Here is a 22,713-nt window from a genome sequence, read left to right on the forward strand (position 1 = left end):
GGAGTTCAAAAGAGTAAGATGGGACTTATTGACAGATCCTGAGGGATCTTGACTTGGGGAGAATGCTTACTCTTGTGGGAGAATCTGGAAATAGGGGTAACTGTTTAAAATAAGGAGTTGCCCATTTAAGACAGAGATGAAGTAATACTATTTTTCTCAGACAGCCAAAAGTCTTTGGAACTTTCTTCCTCAAGCAGAGTCTTTGAATATTTTTAAGCAGAGGTAAATGGGTTCTTGATAAGCAGGGGGGTGAAAAGTTACTGCAGGTAGATGAGAATATGGAACTGAGGTTATAATCGGATCAGCCATGATCTTATTAAATGGCAGATCAGGCTTGAGAGGCACTGTGGCTGACTCCTGCCTCTAATTCAAATGTTCACATTTAATTGGATATGTATTAGCACCATTAGCTACAATCTAAATTGAACAAATACCCATACAACGTACCAAATGAAAGTCAAGACTGAACCCAACTCTCAACAGTATGCCAATGCCCTCTAACCACACAGAGTTCTGAGGGAGGGTCCCTGACCCAGAACGTTAACAGGTTTCATCCATAGATGCTGCTTGACTGGCCGAGTTCTTCCAGCATTTCTGTTTTTGTTTCAGATTCCGCATCTGCAATTTTATTTGTTTTCCAGACTGAAGTTGACTGACAGTTTTTATGTAAGTGTAGTCACTCTTTTGAGCCAAACAAGATTCCACAAAAAACGATGAGATGATTGACCAGTTTTAGTAACCTTGCTTGAGGGATGAATATTTAATTAGGACACAAGAATAACCTGTTGTTTCCTCAAGTAATCCCATAGTACCTGAACTGAGTAGGCATGCAGGTCTTTGATGTTACAAGTTATTAGAGGGTGGCAACTACAACAATGCAGTACTCCCTTACTGTAACATTATGTATTGAGTGCCATTTTATCATAGAAATAAGTTATTTAAAACCATAGCATGCTTTTATAAAACTTGACAACTGTAAAAACACTTCCTTTAATTTGCTTGAGCACTATAAGACTGTATTTCCCAAAGTAAATTATACTGAAAACCCAAAATGTGAAGTGTATTGGTGGACTTAAACCATTATTATTAATCAGAGACCTAGACGCTGCTCGAGCACAATCTGGTCATCTCATAATGATGGTTCTAATTTACTATCATGGGATTATGGAATCCTTAGACTGTATCTGCAGCAGTGTCAAGTGCCTGAAAGAATTTGGATTTTTTCCATGGATTGTCTGTTGTCTAAAGCTTATCAACTTAATTTTTATTATTGTCAGTATAAGAGGATTAGAAAGGTTTACTTCTAATCGTTTTTACATAAATCAGTCTTGTGCAGTTTTCAGTCTTTTTTTGCAGAACGAACAGGAAAATAGTAGACCAGTGAGCTGGATGACTAGTAAAGCAGCAAAGCATAATGATACAGCGAGCTTCAACTGCAGATTTGTTTCTGGTGCTTGTTTTATTGCATGTTTAATATTGCAATAATATTTAATTGCATTTTGAATAACTAAGAATCCATTTTTATGAAGTATATTGCTCACAGAGCAAAATTGCAGCAAAGTTGCCCTTATTATTGCTAAAATTTTAACAGCCAGGCCAGTTAACCACAACCAACAGGCCATCATTTATATTTCAGTCATGAATCTGACAATGAAAACCAGTACTTGACATTGGCTTCAAGATACAGATATTAAGAATAGAACAGAAACCAGATTTGTACCTTGAAGTAAAACAAAAAAAAAGGCAGGAAACAGTCAGCAGGTCAAGAAATATCAAGCAATATCTGTAGAGAAAGAAAGAGTCAATGATTCAAGCCAATGGTTTTCATCAGAAAGCGGTTTGGTTTTAAGATGCTGAGAAAGGGGAAGCGGAAAAGAAAACAAATGGGGTGGTCTTTAAAGAACTGGAAGGAAGGAGAGATTAAATGACAGAGATGACTGCTTTGTTAGGGGTGGTGATAATGGGGAACACAAGGTCAGTCAGGAAGAGGAGGCAATGCAGAATAATTATCTGAAATTACCAGAAATGTGTACAGTGATGGAAATTGGAAATAAAAATGCTGAAAATCCTGATTGTCTGAAATTGTTGAACTCTGTGGAATTTGGAAGGTGCGATCTGCTGTTTCTCAAGTTTACATTGACTTTTATTGGAACAGTGTAGGAGGCTGAGGACAGAGCGGTCAGAGCAGACATTAGATGGAGAATTAAACTGATAATCAACTAGAAGCTGAGTGTCGTGCTTAGAGTCATAGAGCAATACAGCACGGATACAGGCACTTTGGCCCAAAGGGTCCATGCCAACCACATCGTCCACCCAGCTAGTCTTAATTTCCTGCGTTCGGCCCATATCCTTCCAGGCCCCTCCTCTCCATGTCCCCAAAGCCATCCAAGTGCTTCTTAAGTAATACTATAGTACCTGCTTCAACCACTTCCTCTGGCAGCTCATTCCATATACTCATCACACTCTGCGTGAAAAAGTTGCCCCTCAGGTTCCTTTTAAATCTTCCCTTTCTCATCCTAAATCTATGTCCCCTAGTTTTGGACTCCCCTACCCTGTCATTGTCCACCTTATCTATGCCTCTCATAATTTTAAACACTTCTATAAAGCTAACCCTCATTCTCCTACGTTCCAAGGAATAAAGACCTAGCATGGCCAATCTCTCCCTACAACTCAGGCCCTCTAGTCCTGGCAACATCCTCTTAGATCTTTTCTGCACTCTTTCCAGTTTAATCATGCTTTTCCTATAATATGGTGACCAAAACTGTACATATTACTCCCAAGGCCTCTTCAATGACTTATACAACTCGTGCCCTGACTGATGAAGGCCAGCATGCTAAGTGCCTTTTTCATTACACTGTCTACCTGTGACTTCGCATTCAACGAACTATGCGCTTGTACTTCTAGGTCCCTCTGTTGCATTACAATCCCTAGTGCCCTACCATTCATAGCACAAGTCCTACTCTGGTTTAACTTTCCACTTCACTCTTATCTGTATTGAAATCTATTTGGCACTCCTCGGCCCACTTCCCTAAATGATCAAGGTCCCCCTGTAATCTATGATAACTTACTTCACTATCAACAACATCTCCTAACTCGAGAGGTACTTAAGTGAAAATAAGTTTCAGGGCTAAGGGGAAAGAGCAAAATAATGGGACTGACAGCGTTGCTCTACAATGAGCTTGATAGGTCCAGTGGTCTCCCTCTGTGCCACTACAATTCTATGATTCTTAGTGCCACATTCTGTGTTATTCCTTCCCACAATACTGGGTCCTCAGTGCTCAGTATCCACCTATCTCCTGTGTCATGGTTCACAGCTGGCATGACAACATTTTTCTGTAATTGAGTTTGCACATGAAAATAAGTGCCAGAGTTTGCTCCTGCAAGTGGGCTTGTCTTGTTCAGAATGAAGATATATATACAACAATACTTCCTATACAAAATCCCTGCATTAAATTAGGTTGTAGAATTAGTTAGAAAGATTTGTTCTGGGGAAATTTGGAATGAAGTATATTTATTTCAGCGAGACTTGGGCCTGGGCTTTTACTTGCTAGACAAAACATATTAGAGGAGATTTGTGAGAAAGCTAGAAGTTAAAGAACTTTTGAAGCAACTTTTGAAAGAAAACCTCTTGGATCAGCCATCTCTAGGAAAAGGCTGCATACTGTATTTAACTTTTCATTTAGGGCATAGCTGGATTTCATGTCAAGTTGAATATGAACTGTAAGTTTAGCCTTGCTAACTCTATTGCAATTCTGGATACTGAATGTTGCCCTGCAAGTAGAAACGCAGCTAGGCCTGAGGAACATTGAAGAATCAAGTAATTATTGCAATTCTTCATGCTTGTCCATTAAGTGACATTAACTGTATTGTTTAATTAATTAAACTGGTGTTAGTTGGTGCTTTCTTGTGTTTAGCTTTATGTTTGAATTTGTTCAGTATTCTGGTCGTGATGAGTTCTTGTTAATAAAATGTTGGCTGAACAGCATACAGTGATTCAAACCCTGAGTGAAAACAATAAAAAGGGGAAATGGTGCAGCCAACGTCCTTACTGTTGGATAATGTATTTGCAATTTATTATTCAATTAACTTATAATTAACAGGTAGCAATTCAGGAATTAGATCTTGTGATCATTTTCACAGACCATCTCAAGTGTAAATAAACTAGATTAATGTTTCACAGCAAACAGTCTGCAGCAGAAATTTTGCTGGCCCACATGAGATTTGATGAAAACTTTTTAAGAGAAAAATGACACAAATTTAAATTGTCAATGGAGAAAATTTTCACAGAATCCTGAACAGCTCATAGTAAATTTACATTTCAATCCATCGCTGCTCCACTTCAGGTCTTTCACTAACAGGATTAGAATGGTCCGAATATGGGTAAGTGTCCATGTGTTGGAAATGCAGCAGAAACATGATTGCACTGCCACCTGGGTCGGGAACATGGGTAGGTATGTGGCCACAGCTGAGGGCTGGAATGTGGGCCAGGTATGCAGCCAGGATTGAGAGCTAGAGACTGAAGCACATCTGGAGCAGTGGAAAATAAGTATGAAGTGATACACTTAGGGAGATCGAATTTGAAGGCAGAGTACAAGGTTAATGGCAGGACTCTTAGCAGTGTGGAGGAACAGAGGGATCTTGGGTTCCACGTCCATAGATCCCTCAAGGTTGCCACACAGGTCAATAGAGTTGTTAAGAAGGCGTATGGAGTGTTGGTCTTCATTAGTCAGGGTATTGAGTTCAAGAGCCGCGAGGTGATGTTGCAGCTCTATAGAACTCTGGCCAGACCACACTTGGAGTATTGTGTTCAGTTCTGGTCGCCTCATTATAGGATGTGGAAGCTTTAGAGAGGGTGCAGAGGAGATTTACCATGACGTTGCCTGGATTGGAGAGCATGTCTTATGAGGATAGGTTGAGCGAGCTAGGGCTTTTCTCTTTGGAGAGGAGGAGGATGACAGGTGACCTGATTGAGGTGTACAAGATGATAAGAGGCACAGATTGAGTACACAGTCAGAGACTTTTTCCCAGTGCGACAATGGCTAACATGAGGGGACATAATTTTAAGATGACTGAAGGAAGGTATAAGTGGGTTGTCAGGGGTAAGTTTTTTTTTTAAACAGGGAGTGGTGGGTGCATGGAACACACTGCCGACAGAGGTTGTGGGGGCAGATACATTACGGACATTTAAGAGACTCTTAGATAGACATATGAATGATAGAAAAATAGGGTCTGTGGGAGGGAAGGTTTAGGTAGATCTTAGAGCAGGATAAAATGTCAGCACAACATTGTGGGCCGAAGGGCCTGTACTGTGCTGTAGTGCTCTATGTTCTGAAATTGTACCAATACCTGAAGTTTATTTTAGGAATGGAATGTGTGTAAAAGGTAAATCAATCTCCCTCACGTCTGACAGGTAAACAAGATTTTGAGAAATAATAGAGTTATGAGGGTGTGGAGAGGCTTCAGGGTGATCTAGATAGGCTAAGTAATGGGCATAGACATGGCATTTAGAGTTCAGTAGTATGGAGACCTGCACAATGAGAAGTAAATGATCTTGTAGTTAAGGAGCCTCCAAGGACAAGTGATCATAATGTGATAGAAGTTTATGTAATGACTGAAGGTGACTTAGTTCAATCTGAAACTAGGTTTTTAAAAGGAAACAAGGTAAACTACAAAGGTATATGGCATGAGCTATCGATGGTAGAATGGGAAACTATATTTAAGACATGACAACAAAATGCAATATTTAAAGAATGAATGCATTGTTTACAACAAATAGATATCTATCCTTTAAGGCACAAAGATCTAACCAGAAAGGTGGTAACAAGAGAATTTAAAGATTGTAATAAATCCAAGGGAATAGGCTTATAACGTTGTCAAAAAGAACAGTAAGCCCAATGATTGGGAAAATCTTAGATTTCTGCAAAGGAGAATTAAGAAATTGAAAAGGAAAGGGAAAGTAATGTTTCCACAAAAACAAAGCACAAAACTATATAAGTGTAAAGAGGAAAAGATTAGCAAAAGTTCATGTGGGTCCTGCATTGAGACAGCAGAAATTATATTGGGGAATAAGGAAATGACAGAGAAATTAAACAAACTTCTCTGGTTGTTTCATGGAAGAAGACACAAAAATGCTACTGGAAATAGTGGAGAAAAACTTGACTAGAGTGATTGAAGAGCTGAAAGATATCAGCATTAGTTTAAAGCAAAACACTGGGGAAATTAAAGGGACTAAAAGTGAATAAATCTTCTGGACCTAATAGACATAGATTCAAAAGTTTTGAAAAAAGTGTCCATGGATTCAGTAGATACACTGATAGTTATTTTCCAAAACTGCATAGATTCTAGAATAGTTTCCACTGATTTGAAGATAACAAATGTAACCCGATTATTTTGGAAAGGAGGGAAAGAATGTGGAACTACAGATTAGTTAATCAAACATCAGTAGTATGAAAGTGATCGTAGAATAGGGAATTATGAAAAGGAAATCATGTTTAACCAGTCTATCAGAGTCATGCTGCATGGAAATAGGCCCATTGGCCTACCAAATCACTACTGACCATTCAGCACTCATCTACACTAATCATACTCTAATCCTATTTTATTCTCTCCACATTTTCATCAACTGCTCACATACACACTCTGGGTAATTTATAGTAGTCAATTAACCTACCAACCTGCACATCTTTGGGATGTGGCAGGAAATGGGAACATCCAGCAGAAAGCCACGTAGTCACAGAGGGAATGTGCAATCTCCACACAGACAGAACTGGAAGTTAGGATTGAACTCAGGTTGCTGGAGTTGTGAGGCAGTAGCTCTATTTGCTGTGCCACATGCTGTTTTGAGGTACTAGCTAGAGGAATCAATGGTGGGTGGGGGGAGGTTGGGAGGTTTCAGTGTATTCACCTTATCCAACAGATTTTCAGAAAGCCTTCGATGAGGTACCACACCAGGGGATATTAAACAAAATTAGAGCCCTTAGATTGTGTTCTATTCATTAAAGAGTCTCCCAGAGAGTAGGAATAAGTGGATTATTTTCTGGTTGGGAGGCTGTGATTAGTGGGGTGCCACATGGATTGGTGCCATATCCCAGCTGTTCACAATCTATATCAATGATTTAGATGAGGTGATGAAGCTGATGATGTAAAGCTAGGCGGCAATGTGAGTTGTTAGGAGGAAATGTGCAGGCTTTGGGTGAGTGGGAGGGGTATAAAGGCAGGTTAAGTGAATGGGTGGGACATAGCAGATGGAATATGGAAAATGCAAAGTCGTGCACTTTGATAGAAAAAGTAATAAAGCATTTTTTCAAAAGTTAAGTGAGATTGTAAGGTTTTGGTGTTCAGAAGTACTCAGAAAACCTCATAAATCATTAAAAGTTAATGTGTGACTAGAAAAAGCAATTTGGAAGGCAAATGGTATGTTGCCTTTTTTATAAAAGTATTTCAGTATAAATCTTTTACTGAAATTATACAGGGCCTCAGTGACAGTGCACCTCAAATATAGCATACAGGTCTGTTCTCCCTACCTAAAGAAGGATAAACTGGCAATAAAGGGAGTTTCTCGGTTAGTGGTACTGTCCCAGAGCAGATTGGGCCTACATTCTCCTGAATTCAAAAGACTGAAACGTGCAAAATTTTCCACAAGATTTTACAGAGCAACTCCAGGAATGGATCTTATCCTGCCTGAGACTATAACTGAGGATCACAGTTTCAAAATAAGGGTCAGCCATTCAGAACCGAGCTGAGATTTTATTTCACTCAGAGGGCAGCAAATCTTTGATATTCTCTACTAAAAGGTGGCTGTGCAAGCCAAGTCGCTAGTACACATACAACAGAAATCGAAAGATTTTGGATATTTACAAAATTATGGGATCAGTGCAGAAAAATTAAACTGAGGTAAAATATCCATGATTTTGTTGAACAGCATAGCAGGCGCAAAGGGCTTCTATTTCTTATGTTCTTATCTTCTACAGGCAATCCTGCACACCACTGTTTTGGAATTGACAATTAACTCCAAATGAAGCCATTACACAGCTGGCACCCTGAGGTACGCAACAGCTCACAAGCTGCTGCTGAGCTGATGCCCACCTCACAAGATGCTGGAGGAACTCAGCTGGTCAGTCAGCATCTGTGGAGAGAAGTGGACAGTCGACATGTCTCGTGTTTCAGGTCGAGATCCACATGAAGGGTCTCGACCCGAAACGTCGACTGTCCATTTCCCTCCACAGACGCTGCTCAACCGCTGACTTCCCCCAGCATCTTGTGCGTTGCTCCAGATTCCAGCATCTGCAGTCCCTTAAATCTCCATGATACCCACCTCAGTTCACTTTTGGTATTGGTTTATTGTCACTTGTACTGAGGTACAGTGAAAAACTTGTCTTGCATACCGATCGTACAGATCAATTCATTACACAGTGCAGTTACATTGGGTTAGTACAGAGTGCATTGATGTAGTACAGGTAAAAACAATAACAGTACAGAGTAAAGTGTCTTACCAATAAAGTTTGGTTAAGTCATCAAATATTGCACCTATTTGTGAGACAAATCACATACACTTAATCCTCTAAGACTGCACACTCACTTCTTTGCATTGAGTGAACTTTAATCAACTTCACCCACCAAAGCCTCTCTGCGCATGCGCCCCGCCCCACACGGTGACGTGCGGAGAGTGATCACGTGGCGTCGATCCCGCCCGGGGGGAGGGGGGGTGCGGGCGGGGTACCGTGCTCTCGCGGTGTTTGGGCGGTCTCCCGAGTGACCGTGTCCTTGAGCGCGCAGCGATGGGTTTCTGGGACTCGGCGGATGGAGATGACTGTCCGGGGAAAGCCTGGGAGACGACGCGGCTCGGAGCCGGCCTCGGTAGGTGCAGGCCCGGGCATGGCGAGTTAGGGAGCGGCCTGAGGACAAGCGCACCGAACTGGGACGGAGGGCTACCGAGGCAGCTTGAAATGACTGAACAAACGTAGGACGGATGAGAATTTATTTTGCAGAGCAAGTTATGGTCTGGCGCGCTCTGACTGGAAAGGTGTTGGAAGAAGATTCAGTAATAACCTTCAAAGAGAATGAGATAAATTGATAAAGGACAATATTGCCGACCCTCCAGGAGAAGGCCAGGGGACTGAGAGCAGTGGGGTTGTTATCAGAGGGTTCGCACCGGCACCTCTTCTACTGGAAACACTCAGCATGTCAGGCAACATCTATGGAAAGAGAAGCCAAGTTCCCACCCATCCCTCACTCTCCCCTGCAACCGTAGAAGGTGTAACATCGGTCCCTACACCTCCTCCCTCACCACCATCCAGGGCCCTAAACAGCCCTTCCAGGTGAGGCAGAGATTCACAGACACCTCCTCCTACCTTGTTTATTGTATTCGGTGCTCTCGATGTGACCTCCTCTATATTGAGACCAAATGCAGGCTAGGCCACTGCTTTGCTGAGCACCTGCACTCTGCCACGGCCATCTGGAGCACTTGGTTCCAAGCCATTTCAATTCTCACCTGGGACAGCCAAACACAAACTAGAGGAACAGCACCTCATATTCTACCTGGGTAGTCTCCAAGCAGACAGCATGAACATTGAATTCTCTGATTTCAGGTAACCTACTCCACCTCTGTCCCTTTTCTCTCTCCTCCTGGTCTACCCAGTTCCATCTGTGCACAGCTAAAACAGCCCCCGATCACCCTGTTTCTTACCCCTCTACCACCTACTGCTCTGCCCATCAGCCACACACTCCTCCAACCGGGTCCCCTCCCTCCACTGTTCCTATCTGCCCACCCCACCTCCTTTATTTGCTTCTTTGCTCCACCTTTCCTATCATCTGCAGCCCTTTATTGCCTCCACCTATGACCTCCCAGTGTCTGTCGCTATTTCTACTCTTCCTTACTCCATCTGCCTATCACCCCCTCCTCATCTGGATCCACCTATCACTAGCTAGCTTTTTTTCCACCCCTTTCCATCACCTCTTTATACTAGCTATCTCCACTCCAGTCCAGGTGAAGGATCTTGACCAGAAATCTAAACTATCCATTTCCCTCCACAAATGCTGCCTGACCTGCTGAGTTCCTCCAGCAGTACAGAATCAGGTTTATTATCACTGACATATGTCGTGAAATTTGTTGTTTTGTGGCAGCAGTACAGTGCAAGACAAAAATTACTGTTAAGTTACAAAAATAAATAGTGCAAAAGAGTGTTCATGTCCCGTTCAGAAATCTGATGGCGTTGGGGGAAGAAGCAGTTCCTAAAGTACTGAGTGTGGGTCTTCAGGCTCTGAACCTCCTCCCTGATGGTAGTAAAGTGAAGAGGGCATGTCCTGGGTGGTGAGGATCCTCAATGATGGATGCCGCCTTCTTGAGGTGCAGCCTTCTTGAAGATGTCCTCGATGGTGGGGAGGGTTGTGCCCGTGATGGAGGTGGCCGAGTCTACAACCCTCTGCTGCCTCTTTCGATCCTGTGCGTTGTAGCCTCCATACCAGGCAGTGACTCAACCAGTCAGAATGATCTTCCCTGTACATCTGTAGAAATTTGCAAGAGTCTTTGATGACATACCAAATCCCCTCAAACTCCTAACACAGAGCCGCTGGCATGCCTTCTTCGTGATTGCATCAATGTGTTGGGACCAGGATAGATCCTCTGAGATGTTGACGCCCAGGAACTTGAAGCTGCTCACCTTTTCCACCACTGACCCCTCAATGAGACTGGTGCGTGTTCTTCCGACTTCCCCTTCATGAAGTCCACAATCAATTCCTTGGTCTTGCTGACAATGAGTGCGAGGTTGTTGTTGTGACACCACTCAACCAGCCAATCTATCTCACTCCTGTACACCTCTTCGTCGCCATCTGAGATTCTGCTAATAACAGTGGTGTCATCAGCGAATTTATGGATGGCGTTTGAGCTGTGCCTAGCCATGCAGTCATGAGTGTAGAGAGAGTAGAGCAGTGGGCTAAGCACGCATCCTTGAGGTGCACCTGTATTGATTGTCAGTGAGGAGGAGATGTTACTATCAATCTGCACTGACTGTGGTCTCCTGATAAGGAAGTCGAGGATCCAGTTGCAGAGGGAGGTACAGAGGCCCTGGTTTTGAAGCTTGTTGATTAGTACTGAGGGGATGATGGTGTTGAACGCCGAGCTGTAATCGATAAACAGCAGCCTGACATATGTTTTGCTGTTGTCTAGGTGCTTCAAAGCCGAGTGGAGAGCCAGTGAGATTGCGTCCGCTGTAGACCTGTTGTGGCAGAAGGCAAATTGCAGCGGGTCATGGTCCTCGCTCAGGCAGGACCACGACCAGCCTCTCAAAGCACTTCTTCACAGTAGATGTGAGTGCTACTGGGCAATAGTCATTGAGGTAGCTCACCCTGCTCTTCTTGGGCACCGGTATGATTGATGCCTTTTCGAAGAAGTTAGGAACCTCCGATTGCAGCAGTGAGAGATTGAGGATGTCCTTGAACACTCCAGCCAGTTGGTCAGCACAGATTTTCAGTACCCTGCCAGATACACTGTCGGGGCCTGATGCCTTGCGAGGGTTCACGCTCTCAAAGGATGTTTTGACGTCGGCCTCCGAGACAGAGATCACGGTCGCCAGATGCTGTGGGAATCTGCACAGGTGTAATGTTATTCTCCCTTTCAAAGCGTGCATAAAAGGCATTGAACTCATCAGGGAGTGAGGCATCATTGCCACTTGTGCTGTTAGGTTTTGCCTCATAGGAAGTAATGGCATGCAAACCCTGCCACAGCTGTCATGCATCTGAATGTGTCTCTAACTTCACACGGAATTGCCTTTTTGCTCTCACGATGGCCTTCTGTAGGTTGTACCTGGACTTCTTGTAGGGTTCTGGATCTGAATGCCACAGATCTAGCCCTCAGCAGACTGTGAATCTCCTGGTTCATCCAGGGATTCTGGTTTGGGAAAACTTGGTATGTTCTCGACAGCACACACATCCATGTAGGTCTTGATGAAGTTGGTGACGGCCGTGGCATATTCATTCAGATCCGAAGATGAATACCTGAATATGGTCCAGTTTGTTTTTTTTGCTCCAGATTCCAGCATCTGCACTCTCTTGTGTCTCCAACAGAGTTAACGTTTCGGGTCCTGGGCTCATTGTCAGTGATTACATATTTATTTCTAATAGAGGGACCAGGGCATAAAATGTTAACTGTTTCTCTTTCCACAGAAGCTGCCTCACCTGCTGAATGTTTCCAGCATTTACTGATTTACTTCATATTTTCAGGACATGCAGTTTTTTGATTATCATTTCCTATTCTACTATCATATGTCCTTCTCCACTTCAATTTTTTTTCTCTTAACTATTCCCAATTCTGATGAATGGTCATTGACCAGATTTTTTTTTCCTCCATGAGTGTTGCTTTTTCCAACATTTTCTTTTTCCTTTTATTTAATCCAAAACATTTTAGTTTTTCCCAAATAAGGAAAACATTTGGTGTCTCTTGTGTATTGAGCATGCCTAATTATTTTTTGGAAGCAAAGTCCTGAGATTTTAGAGTAGAGTGATTTTGTAAATACGCCCTTGAAGATAATTCACTCATTTGACAGATCCAAGTGTGATAAATGAACAAATCTGATTTCTAGCATTGAATGTAGCTGTGGTTTTCTGCAGTATCTGTACATGCTTCTGTGTATAACTTTATTTTCTGTATGTGTCCATGTTCACCCCACTTCTCTCTAAACAACCCATCTCATGGATCCCCAAAAGTCAGTTGTTGGCAGTTTTCTTGCACAATTCTAAAGGTTAGGGCTTGAAATTCCAGTGCAAAAAATCTTGATTGATAATTCAGTGCAGGTACGAAGGAGCACAGTACCTGAAAGGTGCCATCTTAAAAAAAATGATAAACTGAGGCCTTATCAGCTTTTCAGCTAAAAAGTCCTATGGAACTATTTTGAAGAAAAGCAATTCAATTATCTCTGCTGTTCTGTCTAATACTTGTGCCCCATTTTATGACTTTCATAGTGTCTGTTACTATTATTACCACTATATAACGGATTTCAACATTTCTCTAACTTCTGTTTCACCTTGCTTCATCGGCCACCTGAGCCTCTTACTTTGTCTAGTATTATCTTTCCTCTGCCATGACTCTGTTAAAAGGTGTATCTGGCCAAGCTTTGGGGGTATTTGCTGCATTAAAGCTGTTAATCCCTATCAGGCATGGGCCAATAGCTCCAAGCTTTTCATAATTTGAGTCTTATTTGCAGTCTCGCTCAGCACAAGATAGTTTGTGTGGGAAGTGGAATGAAACATTCCTAAATATGATGTAATTGACGGAGGTACAAGTCAAAAAGGGGTGCACTGTGAGGAACTGAGTTTGCAGAGGAGGTGTTGGCTGTTGTGGAAGCAATGTCTGTGTTCCAGGGGATTTAAACTAGATTTGCAGGGGAAGGGGAACCAGAGTGTTAGAGCAGATAGTGAGGTGGAGGAGGAAAAAGGTCATAGGAGAACTGCAGGTATCGACAAGGTTTGTATGTGATAGAAATGTTCTCAGGTGCATCTATTTCAATGCAAGTAGTATTGTAGGTAAGGCAGATGAGCTTAGCGCGTGGATTGGCACGTGGGATTACGACATTATTGCTATTAGTGAGACTTGGATGCAGGAAGGGCAAGACTGGCAGCTTAATGTTCCGGGGTTCCGTTGTTTCAGACATGATAGAGGGGGAGGGATGAAAGGGGGAGGAGTGGCATTACTAGTCAAGGAAAATATCACAGCTGTGTGTAGACAGGACAGCCCGGAGGGCTCGTCTACTGAGGCCATATGGGTGGTGCTGAAAAAATAGGAAAGGTGTGGCCACACTAATAGGGTTGTATTATAGTCAGAGGGAATTGGAGGAACAAATATGTAGTGAGATAGCAGACCGATGTAAGAAACAAAGTTGTAATAGTAGGGGACTTTAACTTTCCACATATTGACTGGGACTCCCACACTGTAAAAGGGCTGGATGGCTTGGAATTTGTCAAATGTGTTCAGGAAAGTTTTCTATTCAATATATAGAGGTACCAATGAGAGAGAATGCAATACTTGATCTCCTATTAGGGAACCAGACAGGTCGGGTGACAGAAGTATGTGTAAGTGAGTATTTTGAGTCCAGTGACTATAATATCATTAGTTTCAAGTTGATTATGGATAAGGACAGGTCTGGTCCTCGGATTGAGGTTCTAAATTGGAGAAAGGCCAACTTTTGTGGAAGAGTGGATTGGGATAAGTTGTTTTCTGGCAAGGATGTGCTCAGTAAGTGGAACGCCCTCAAAGGCAAAATTTTGAGAGTGCAGAATTTACATGTTTCTGCCAGGATTAAAGGCAAAGTTAACAAGCATAGGGAACCCTGGTTTTCAAGGGATATTGGCGATCTGGTTAAGAAAAAAAAGAGGTGTATAGCAGGTATAGGCAATTAGGAACAAATGAGGTACTTGAAGAGTATAGAAAAAGTAAGAAAATACTAAAAACGGAGATCAGGAAGGCAAAAAGAAGACATGAGGTTGCTTTGGCAGATAATGTGAAGGTAAACACGAATGGTTCCTACAAGTATATGAAGAGTAAAAGGATAGTAAGGGACAAAATTGGTCCTCTAGAAGATCAGAGTGGTCGTCTATGTGTGGAGCCTCGGGAGATGGGGGAGATCTTAAACAGTTTTTTTGCATCAGTATTTACTCAGGAAACTGGGATAGTGGATGTGGAAGGAAAGGAAACAGGCAATAGTGTCATGGAACTTATAGAGATTAAAGAGGAGGAGGTGCTTGCTGCTTTACATCGAATAAAGGTAGATAAATCCCCCGGGCCTGATAAGATATTTCCTCGGACATTGAGAGAGACTAGTGTAGAAATTGCAGGGGCCCTGGCAGATATATTTAAAATGTTGGTGCCGGAAGACTAGAGGGTAGCTCATGTAGTTCCGTTGTTTAAAAAAGGATCTAAAAGTAAACCAGGTAATTACAGGCCAGTGAGCCTGACATCAGTAGTGGGTAAATTATTGGAAGGTGTTCTGAGAGATCGGATATACAAGTATTTGGATAGCCAAGGGCTGATTAGGGATAGTCAGCATGGCTTTGTGTGTGGTAGATCATGTTTAACGAATCTTGTAGAGTTTTTCGAGGAGGTTACCAAGAAAGTAGATGAAGGAAAGGCTGTGGATGTTGTCTACATTGACTTTAGTAAGGCCTTTGACAAGGTCCCACATGGGAGGTTAGCTCAGAAGATTCAGCCACGAGGTATCCATTGGAAAGGTTGTAAACTGGATTTGAAATTGGCTGTGTGGGGGAAGACATAGAGTGGTGGTGGATGATTGTTCCTCAGACTGGAGGCCTGTGACTAGTAGTGTGCCTCAGGGATCTGTGCTGGGGCCATTGTTGTTTGTTGTCTATATCAATGATCTAGATGATGTGGTAAATTGGATCAGCAAATTGGCTGATGATACTAAGATTGGAGGCGTAGTGGACGGCGAGGAAGGCTTTCAAAGCTTCTAGAGGGATCTGAAACAAATGGAAGAATGGGCCAGAAAATGGCAGATGGAATTTAATGCAGACAAGTGTGAGGTGTTGCATTTTGGAAGGACAAACCAAGGTAGTACATACACAGTAAGTGGTGGAGCACTGAGGAGTGCAGAGGAACAAAGGGATCTGGGAGTTCAGATAATTCCCTGAAAGTGGCGTCGCAGGTAGACAGAGTTGTAAAGAAGGCATTTGGCATCCTGGCATTCTTAAATCAAGTATTGAGTATAGTAGTTGGGATGTTATGGTGAGGTTGTATAAGACATTGGTGAGGCCAAATTTGGAGTATTGTGTGCAGTTCTGGTCACCTAACTATAGGAAGGATATTTGTAAGATTGAAAGAGTGCAGAGGAGATTTACTAGAATATTGCCGGATCTTCAGGAGTTGAGTTACAGGGAAAGACTGAACAGGTTAGGACTTTATTCCTTGGACCGCAGAAGAATGAGGGGAGATTTGATAGAGGTTTACAAAATTGAGGGGTATAGACAGAGTTAATGTGAGTAGGCTCTTTCCACCTAGATTAGGAGAGATAAGTACGAGAGAACATGGCTTTAAGGTGAAAGGGGAAATGTTTAGGGGGAACATTAGGGGGAACTTCACTCAAAGAGTGGTGGGAGTATTGGAACGGGCTGCCATCTGATGTAGTGAATGTGGGCTCACTCTTGAGTTTTAAGAATAAATTGGATAAATACATGGACAGGAGAGGTCTGGAGGGTTATGGACTGGGTACAGGTAAATGGGACTAGCGGAATACCGTTTTGGCACACACTAGAAGGGCCGAATGGGCTGTTTTCTGTGCTGTAGTGATCTAAGGTTCAGAAATTGGATAGAAATCATAAAATGTTGTGGGATCGGAGTCAAGCCCTTGTTTGAACAATATCCAGCTCTATATACAGTTTAACAGTTGTCATCTCCTATCAGTTTAATTTGTAACCAGTTCATCAGGAGGGATAAGATCTATTACCTCTAACTTTCTCTAAGCACAGAATTTCACCTCTTGCCCTTTTTCTAATAGCACTCCGTTTGACCAACACAAAGATCTCTGTTCATAACAGGTAATAGGTTTTCATTTGCATTAGGAAGTGCACAGTGGAAGGTGCTGTTTAAATGTTGTGCAAAATTCCATTTCCATTTCATTACACAGAATGTCAAAAATAAGGTTAATATCATCTGCTTAAAATTTCATTCAAGATGAACAGAATATGCATCTATCAGCTATTAGATAATTTGTACTCTAAAGATGTTGGGTAGAATTAACTGAACTGTGAAACGGTGTGGTGTGATGTGCTGGACAAGACCGATGCAGTGGACTCCTGTACTTTTGTTGCTTAGATGGCATACATTCTCTAGGTTTTTTCCTCTCCTTGTTGCACAGCGCACTTAGTAGGCTATACAAATAGCTTTATCTGAGGGACAAATAAAAATTAAACCATCGTGTTTTGGGTATTACCACTGATAGATTGTGAGTGACATTTGTATCCTACGGAATTAGCTGAATAACTTTTATTCAATTTTCTGAGAACAGTTCCTGTGGAGTTGAAACCACTATGCAGTCTTGCAGAATAATAAACTTAGATTATTCTGTAATTTCCTTTTACAGGTCTTGTTGGTTCAGCCTATCATATTGTTGCATTGCCACCTAAAAATGCAGTTGAAGCTGTGCAACGAGGAGTCAATGGGACAATGACAATGGGTAAGGACATTTTGGATATTATATATGCTAGTTTAATATTATTTGCAAAGAAGAATGCTTTGCTCAGCTTGTTTCTTGAGAATCAATTTTCAACAATAATTTTTATTACTTCTGTATTGTATTTACTTTAGGGTTCTGTGACCCTAAGGAAAGTGGTTCTGTTGGGGAGCATGAATCTGGGAGACTGTCTGTTAAGGTGCTTGAATCCCATGACCATTGTGAACTAATGAGGGCATTATTGTATTACATTAATAAAAGTCCAATTATACAAAGTGTTTTAACCATGTTAAGTTAAACTGTTAAAAAGGGAACTGTACTTACTATATTGACTTTTTGACCAGTTCGAATGTGGACTATAAATTGCATGTGGCTGCTTGCTTCTCTAGATTTGTATAAATTTGCATAGTGACACTGACCTGATCAAGATGAGGTTAGGCATAAGCACTGATAGCTACTTAGGCCATGGCATTATTGATAAATATTAACAGGATATCAGAGGAATGTCATTAGTAATCGTGTAATGAGAGCAAAGGAAATGAAGAGTGCTACCGTGAATGGTGTGTGGATGGTTCTGCAGGAAAGAGTCTGGTGGTTGATGCCCAAATCTGGGACTAAAGAAGTAAAGAAATGGGTCAGGAGAAAATTGATTTGGGATGTTAGTTTAATGGAAGATATATGTATTGAAATGAGCGAGAGAGAAACTGGATGCCTTTAAGGTTTGAATCACTGTTGCAAGGTAAGGACATGATGTCATTTTATCAACTTTTGGATAGTGTAGATAATGTAGTATTAAACTATTGCTCAAAATCCCAGTGGGGATGTTAATGAGTGCCAATTAAATTTGGAACAAATAGCAGGAAACGTTTGAAGCCTATTGAGTGCTCTTATTAAATTGCTTAGTAAACCAATAAAGATTTTTTAAAAAATTGTAATTAGGTTAAACCCTGGGGAAAACTTCCATTGCAAAAAGAAATAATCATTAAGCTGTTTTCATCCAGGATTATGATAGGATTAATCATTATGCAATGCTGCCCTGCATTGCCTTTCACATGCCTTCTACTTTCGAAGATGCAATTGGTGTAACCAGTGTCAATCTTCTTAGTAGGTATCAATCTGGCTAACTTTTTAGAAGTGCTGTTTAATGGAAAAATCAGCCAGCTAATTAGTAACTACTTGAGCTCTTGTTTTATTTTAAAGCTCTCTACAGAGGAACATAATAACCCCAAATCCATTTGCTTCCCTTTCAGCTGCACTTGGTGCAGTTTTTGGAATAACTACCTGCCTAACTTCACATTTTCGAGAAACCAATGATGATCCATTGAATTATTTCATTGGAGGTTGTGCTTCGGGAGTCGTGCTTGGAGTACGAGGTGAGTTCAGTTGTGCTTTAGTACTACTAGAAATTTCCAGTATTTCTCCAAAACCTCTTTTGTTACTAATGCTAATGTCATTCAGCTCCTCATTCACTCTAGACTACTGTACCACAATTTTTGCGAGGTACTTTGTCTTCCATGAAGGCAGACACAAAGTATGTTTAATTTCTGCCATTTCCTCATTCCCCTTTATTTCTCCTGTCTGAGTTTTTAAAGACCCATATTAACTTTATTTTTTTCCCTTTTATACGTTCATGGAACCTTTTCCAGTCTTTTTATTTTTTGCCGGATTACTTTTGTATTCTACTTTTCCTTATCAATTTCTTAGTTGTCCATCGCAGAAATCCAAAGTATTCCCAGTCCTTGGGCTAACAGCTCTTCTTAGCTGCATTATAAATCACTTCCTTTAGACCTAACACTATTTTTAACTTCTCTTGTAGTCCAACTGTTGCTAGCTTTTCCTGTTAGATTTTTGTGTTTGGGAGGTATGTATATTGTAAACTATTGACCTCTTAAATATTAGCCATTGCTTGTTTGTTTTTGTCATTCCAATCTACCATAGCCAATGTACCTCGTACCGTTGTGGTACAAGATGCAAAATAGCCTAATCCCTCATTGGCTCCTCAACACACTGATCTTAAAACAAAATCTCATGCACTCTTGAATTTGTCCTCCACACTATTACTGCAATATGGTTTGTCCTGTGTACACATAGATTAAAGTTCCTGATGATTATTGTGTTAGCTCTGTTATATGTGCTCCTAATTTTGTTTTATGATGTGTCTTGCATTTCCAGATCAATTTGGATGTCAAAACAACACCCACTGATATTTCTGTCCCATGGTGTTTCTTAGCTCCATCTAAACTGATTCCGTGTCTTAATTTTCAAACAGATCTTTTCTCTCTTTTGCATTTATCCCATCCTCTATGATCAGGACTACCCCTCCACATTTTCCACTTTACTTTTGTCTTCTAAAAGTTAAATATCCCAAAGCAATTAATTCCAAATCTTGGCCACTTGAAACCATGTTGCATGTTTAAGTTCCTTCTCAAAGATTAGCACAGGATAATGGTGTTGTTTAGTGTGGTACTGAGAATGTTGTGCACTGAATGAAGTGCTTTCTTGTAGATGAGATGTTAAACCAAGGCTTCCAGCTCATAAAAGGTTCCATGGCACAATTTTGAAGAAGAGTCCGAGAGTTATCCCTGGGGCCCTGGCCAATTTTTACTCCTTAATCAACACTTCCAAAACACATAATCAATGCTATTGGAAATGTGCTGAGTGCATATTAGTTGAGATGTTTCCTAGTTTGCAGCAGTGACTTCATATATAATTGACTCTGTTGCCCTTTGGAGTATGCTGAGATTATAAAGAGTGCTATATAAATGCATGTTTTTTTTAAACAGTGGCAAGAGACAGGATTTATTATGGATCTGTTGTTTCTGCTTCTGGCCACTAGAGAGCACCAGATGTTTTTCTGAAAACATTAAAGCCCAAACTTGATGGCCTTGCACAAGTTTATTTGATGTGCCTTGTGAATTTAAAAAAAAGTAAAAGTTAAAACCTGGTGATTTCAGTATCCCAGTTTGTTTGTTTTTTAAATGCGTCTAGTGTGCATCGAAGCAATGGCCTCTTTTAGCCTGGATACTTGTATCTGCAGTGTGGATTCTACAGGTTTCTTTTATGTGTTAATCTCCATGTTGTTGTGTGTGTATACAGTCTTTGGTGTCTGGTAATCTCATAATAAACATTTAATTCTGTGTATCAGTGCTCTTGCATAAAGCCACCACAGAATGATGGGCTGAATAGCCGCCTCCTGTGCTATAATTATTCTGTGATTCTGTAGTATTTTTTCCACTAAGGGAATGGATTGTTACAGATTTAATGGAATACTTTGTCTTTTTTTCCACAGCTCACAGCTACATGACTGGCACCGCAGCCTGTCTGTCTCTGGGTGCTATTGCAGCTCTCACAAAGATTGGCAAAATGGAAGGCTGGCGTATATCTGGACCTCCCAAACTTTAAACACAGCTGAAACAGCACAAACTTGTAATATAATATTGCTTGTCCATTAAAAAGAATGTAAATTCTGCTTCAGTGTCACTTCATGCGGGTAATACTTAGTTAATCCAAATCACGGTGGATTTAAAGCAGAGTTCAAGTGATTACATGAGTGAAAATAACTTTGATGTTTCCATTCTTGGTCCCTCTTGAATTTCCTCTTGAATGTCTTTTGGGTTGTGGTCTGATTTGTATTTTTTTTTCTGTCCTCCGGGAATGGTAGACCTGATGATGGAATGCATTTCTCGTTCCTCAGTTTCCATTTTCTCAGCCAAGTTATCCATTTTGCTGAATGCAAACATAGAAATTAAGGTCATTCTTGTTCCTTACTAGGATCTATCAGATGCTTGTGTCCAATTTTCCCTTAATTGTCAAGTGCCCTTGAGGCCAGTTATGTTCGTGTATCTATGATTGGTTTTGGCAGGGAGGTGTGACAGTTGAGGATATAGATGGGGAGTGACCCTCGTATGTTTGAGGTTTGTTTCATTGACCATTGCACTAAACATAATATGAACCCAGGTGGTATTTCCATCATTGCTGGCTTAGCATTATTACTGTGCTCAATAGTGCTGGATGGTATGGGCTGGAAAATGGATTGGCATACAAGAAATAATTTTTTAAAAAAGCAGGAATAAGCTCTTTGGCCCTTGGTTGATCTTTTACCTCAGTGAAATATTTCTGTAATAGCCTCACACCACTTGATTTCCTTACAGAGTGAAAGATTTTTGAGTACACATTTGAATACAGTCAGTAACTGAGCAGGCACAGCCTTATTGGAGCTCCTCTGGCCTCTGAGTGAAGACATTCCTTATCTCAGTCCTGAATGTACAACCCCCTATTTTGAGGCTGACCTCTGATGGTAGACATTTCCTCCAAGGGAAATTCACCCCTGCATCTAACCTCCTAACCTATGCTAGGGTGTTGTATATTTTAATGAAGTTAACTCTCATTCTTATGAACTTGGAGAGTATAGACAGTGTAATCTTTCTTTGTAAGACAATCTTCCCATAATTTGAATCAATATCATCAACTTTTTTTGCATTCCTTCTATTTACAAGTAAGTCTGCTCTAAGGAAGTGAGACCAGACTGGTACTCAATATTTTACATGTGGTCTTTCCAGACTCTCAAATAATTGCAGTACTCTTGCATCTTATTTTTACTTAAATCTTATTTATAATTTTCCATGTTAAAGAAAAATTGCATACAATTTAAATGATCTAATTTCAGAAACCAGCTAGATTATAATTGGAGATTATTAAAGGTTGTTTGGTTAATGAGACCGATGTTACTTAAAAGTTAGTTGCTCAACTTTTTTTATTGAAATGATCACTCTTTTAGCTGTAGACTTTGTGTCAACAAAACAAGTTGAAACAAGCTAATAATAACTCAGTCCAAATGCTATATTTAATTTTTTTTTCTACGTGATCTTTAGTGGTTAAATTTAGCATATTTAAGTGATCAAATTCACTAACATAATGCAAAAGTGAAATGCTGCAGGTGCTGAAAATCTGAAATAAAAACCAAAATAAAATCAAATGTCCTCAGTCAGTCGGGCAGCATTTAATGGAGAAAACAAAAGTTAAATTTTCAGGTCACTGAACTTTCACTAGAACTTAAAGTTAAAAATATGAAGTTTTAGTGGCAAAGAAAGTGGGGAAGGGAGGAGAAAATAAAAGACTGGGTAGAAATCAGGAGAAATAGAGGTGATTGTGGTGCTGCTGACTGAAAGTGGTGAAGACCAATGATTAATAAAAGCTATATCTGTAGGAAGTAAATAGATGATAAATGAAATAGAAAATGCTAGAAAAGAGGAGAGAAATGGCTTGTATATCATGTCTACACATTCATGCAAAGATTGGGCTGCACTGGAATTGGGGGAGGGTGGGGGGGGGGGTTGGATGTACAAGTAGCTCAGTCATCATGCTTCTAGCTGCCTTATTGAGTACTTGCCAGGGGATCACCAAACTACGTCAACAGCTGATGGAACTTTGTGCATTTTGATCACCAGACAGAAATTTATCTGTATGCATAATTCTCTAATAGCTGGTCAATTTTCACGGTCATCTGGATTTCAACATTCTCTCATGCCTCTAAACAAGACTG

The 22,713-nt window shown here is 40.9% G+C and overlaps 1 protein-coding gene across 1 annotated transcript; it reads left to right on the forward strand.

Annotated features, from left to right (window-relative positions):
- The first annotated feature begins 8,688 nt into the window (after positions 1-8,688).
- ndufa11 (NADH:ubiquinone oxidoreductase subunit A11) lies at positions 8,689-20,640 on the forward strand. Its single transcript, XM_052038229.1, has 4 exons — positions 8,689-8,856; positions 17,082-17,174; positions 18,422-18,544; positions 20,461-20,640. Exons 1-4 carry the CDS (start codon positions 8,778-8,780, stop codon positions 20,571-20,573), a joined length of 408 nt encoding a protein of 135 aa, XP_051894189.1. The 5' UTR covers positions 8,689-8,777; the 3' UTR covers positions 20,574-20,640.
- The last annotated feature ends 2,073 nt before the right edge of the window (positions 20,641-22,713 follow it).

This window comes from Pristis pectinata, chromosome 24 (genome assembly GCF_009764475.1).
Source record: "Pristis pectinata isolate sPriPec2 chromosome 24, sPriPec2.1.pri, whole genome shotgun sequence".
Classification (NCBI taxonomy): domain Eukaryota; kingdom Metazoa; phylum Chordata; class Chondrichthyes; order Rhinopristiformes; family Pristidae; genus Pristis; species Pristis pectinata.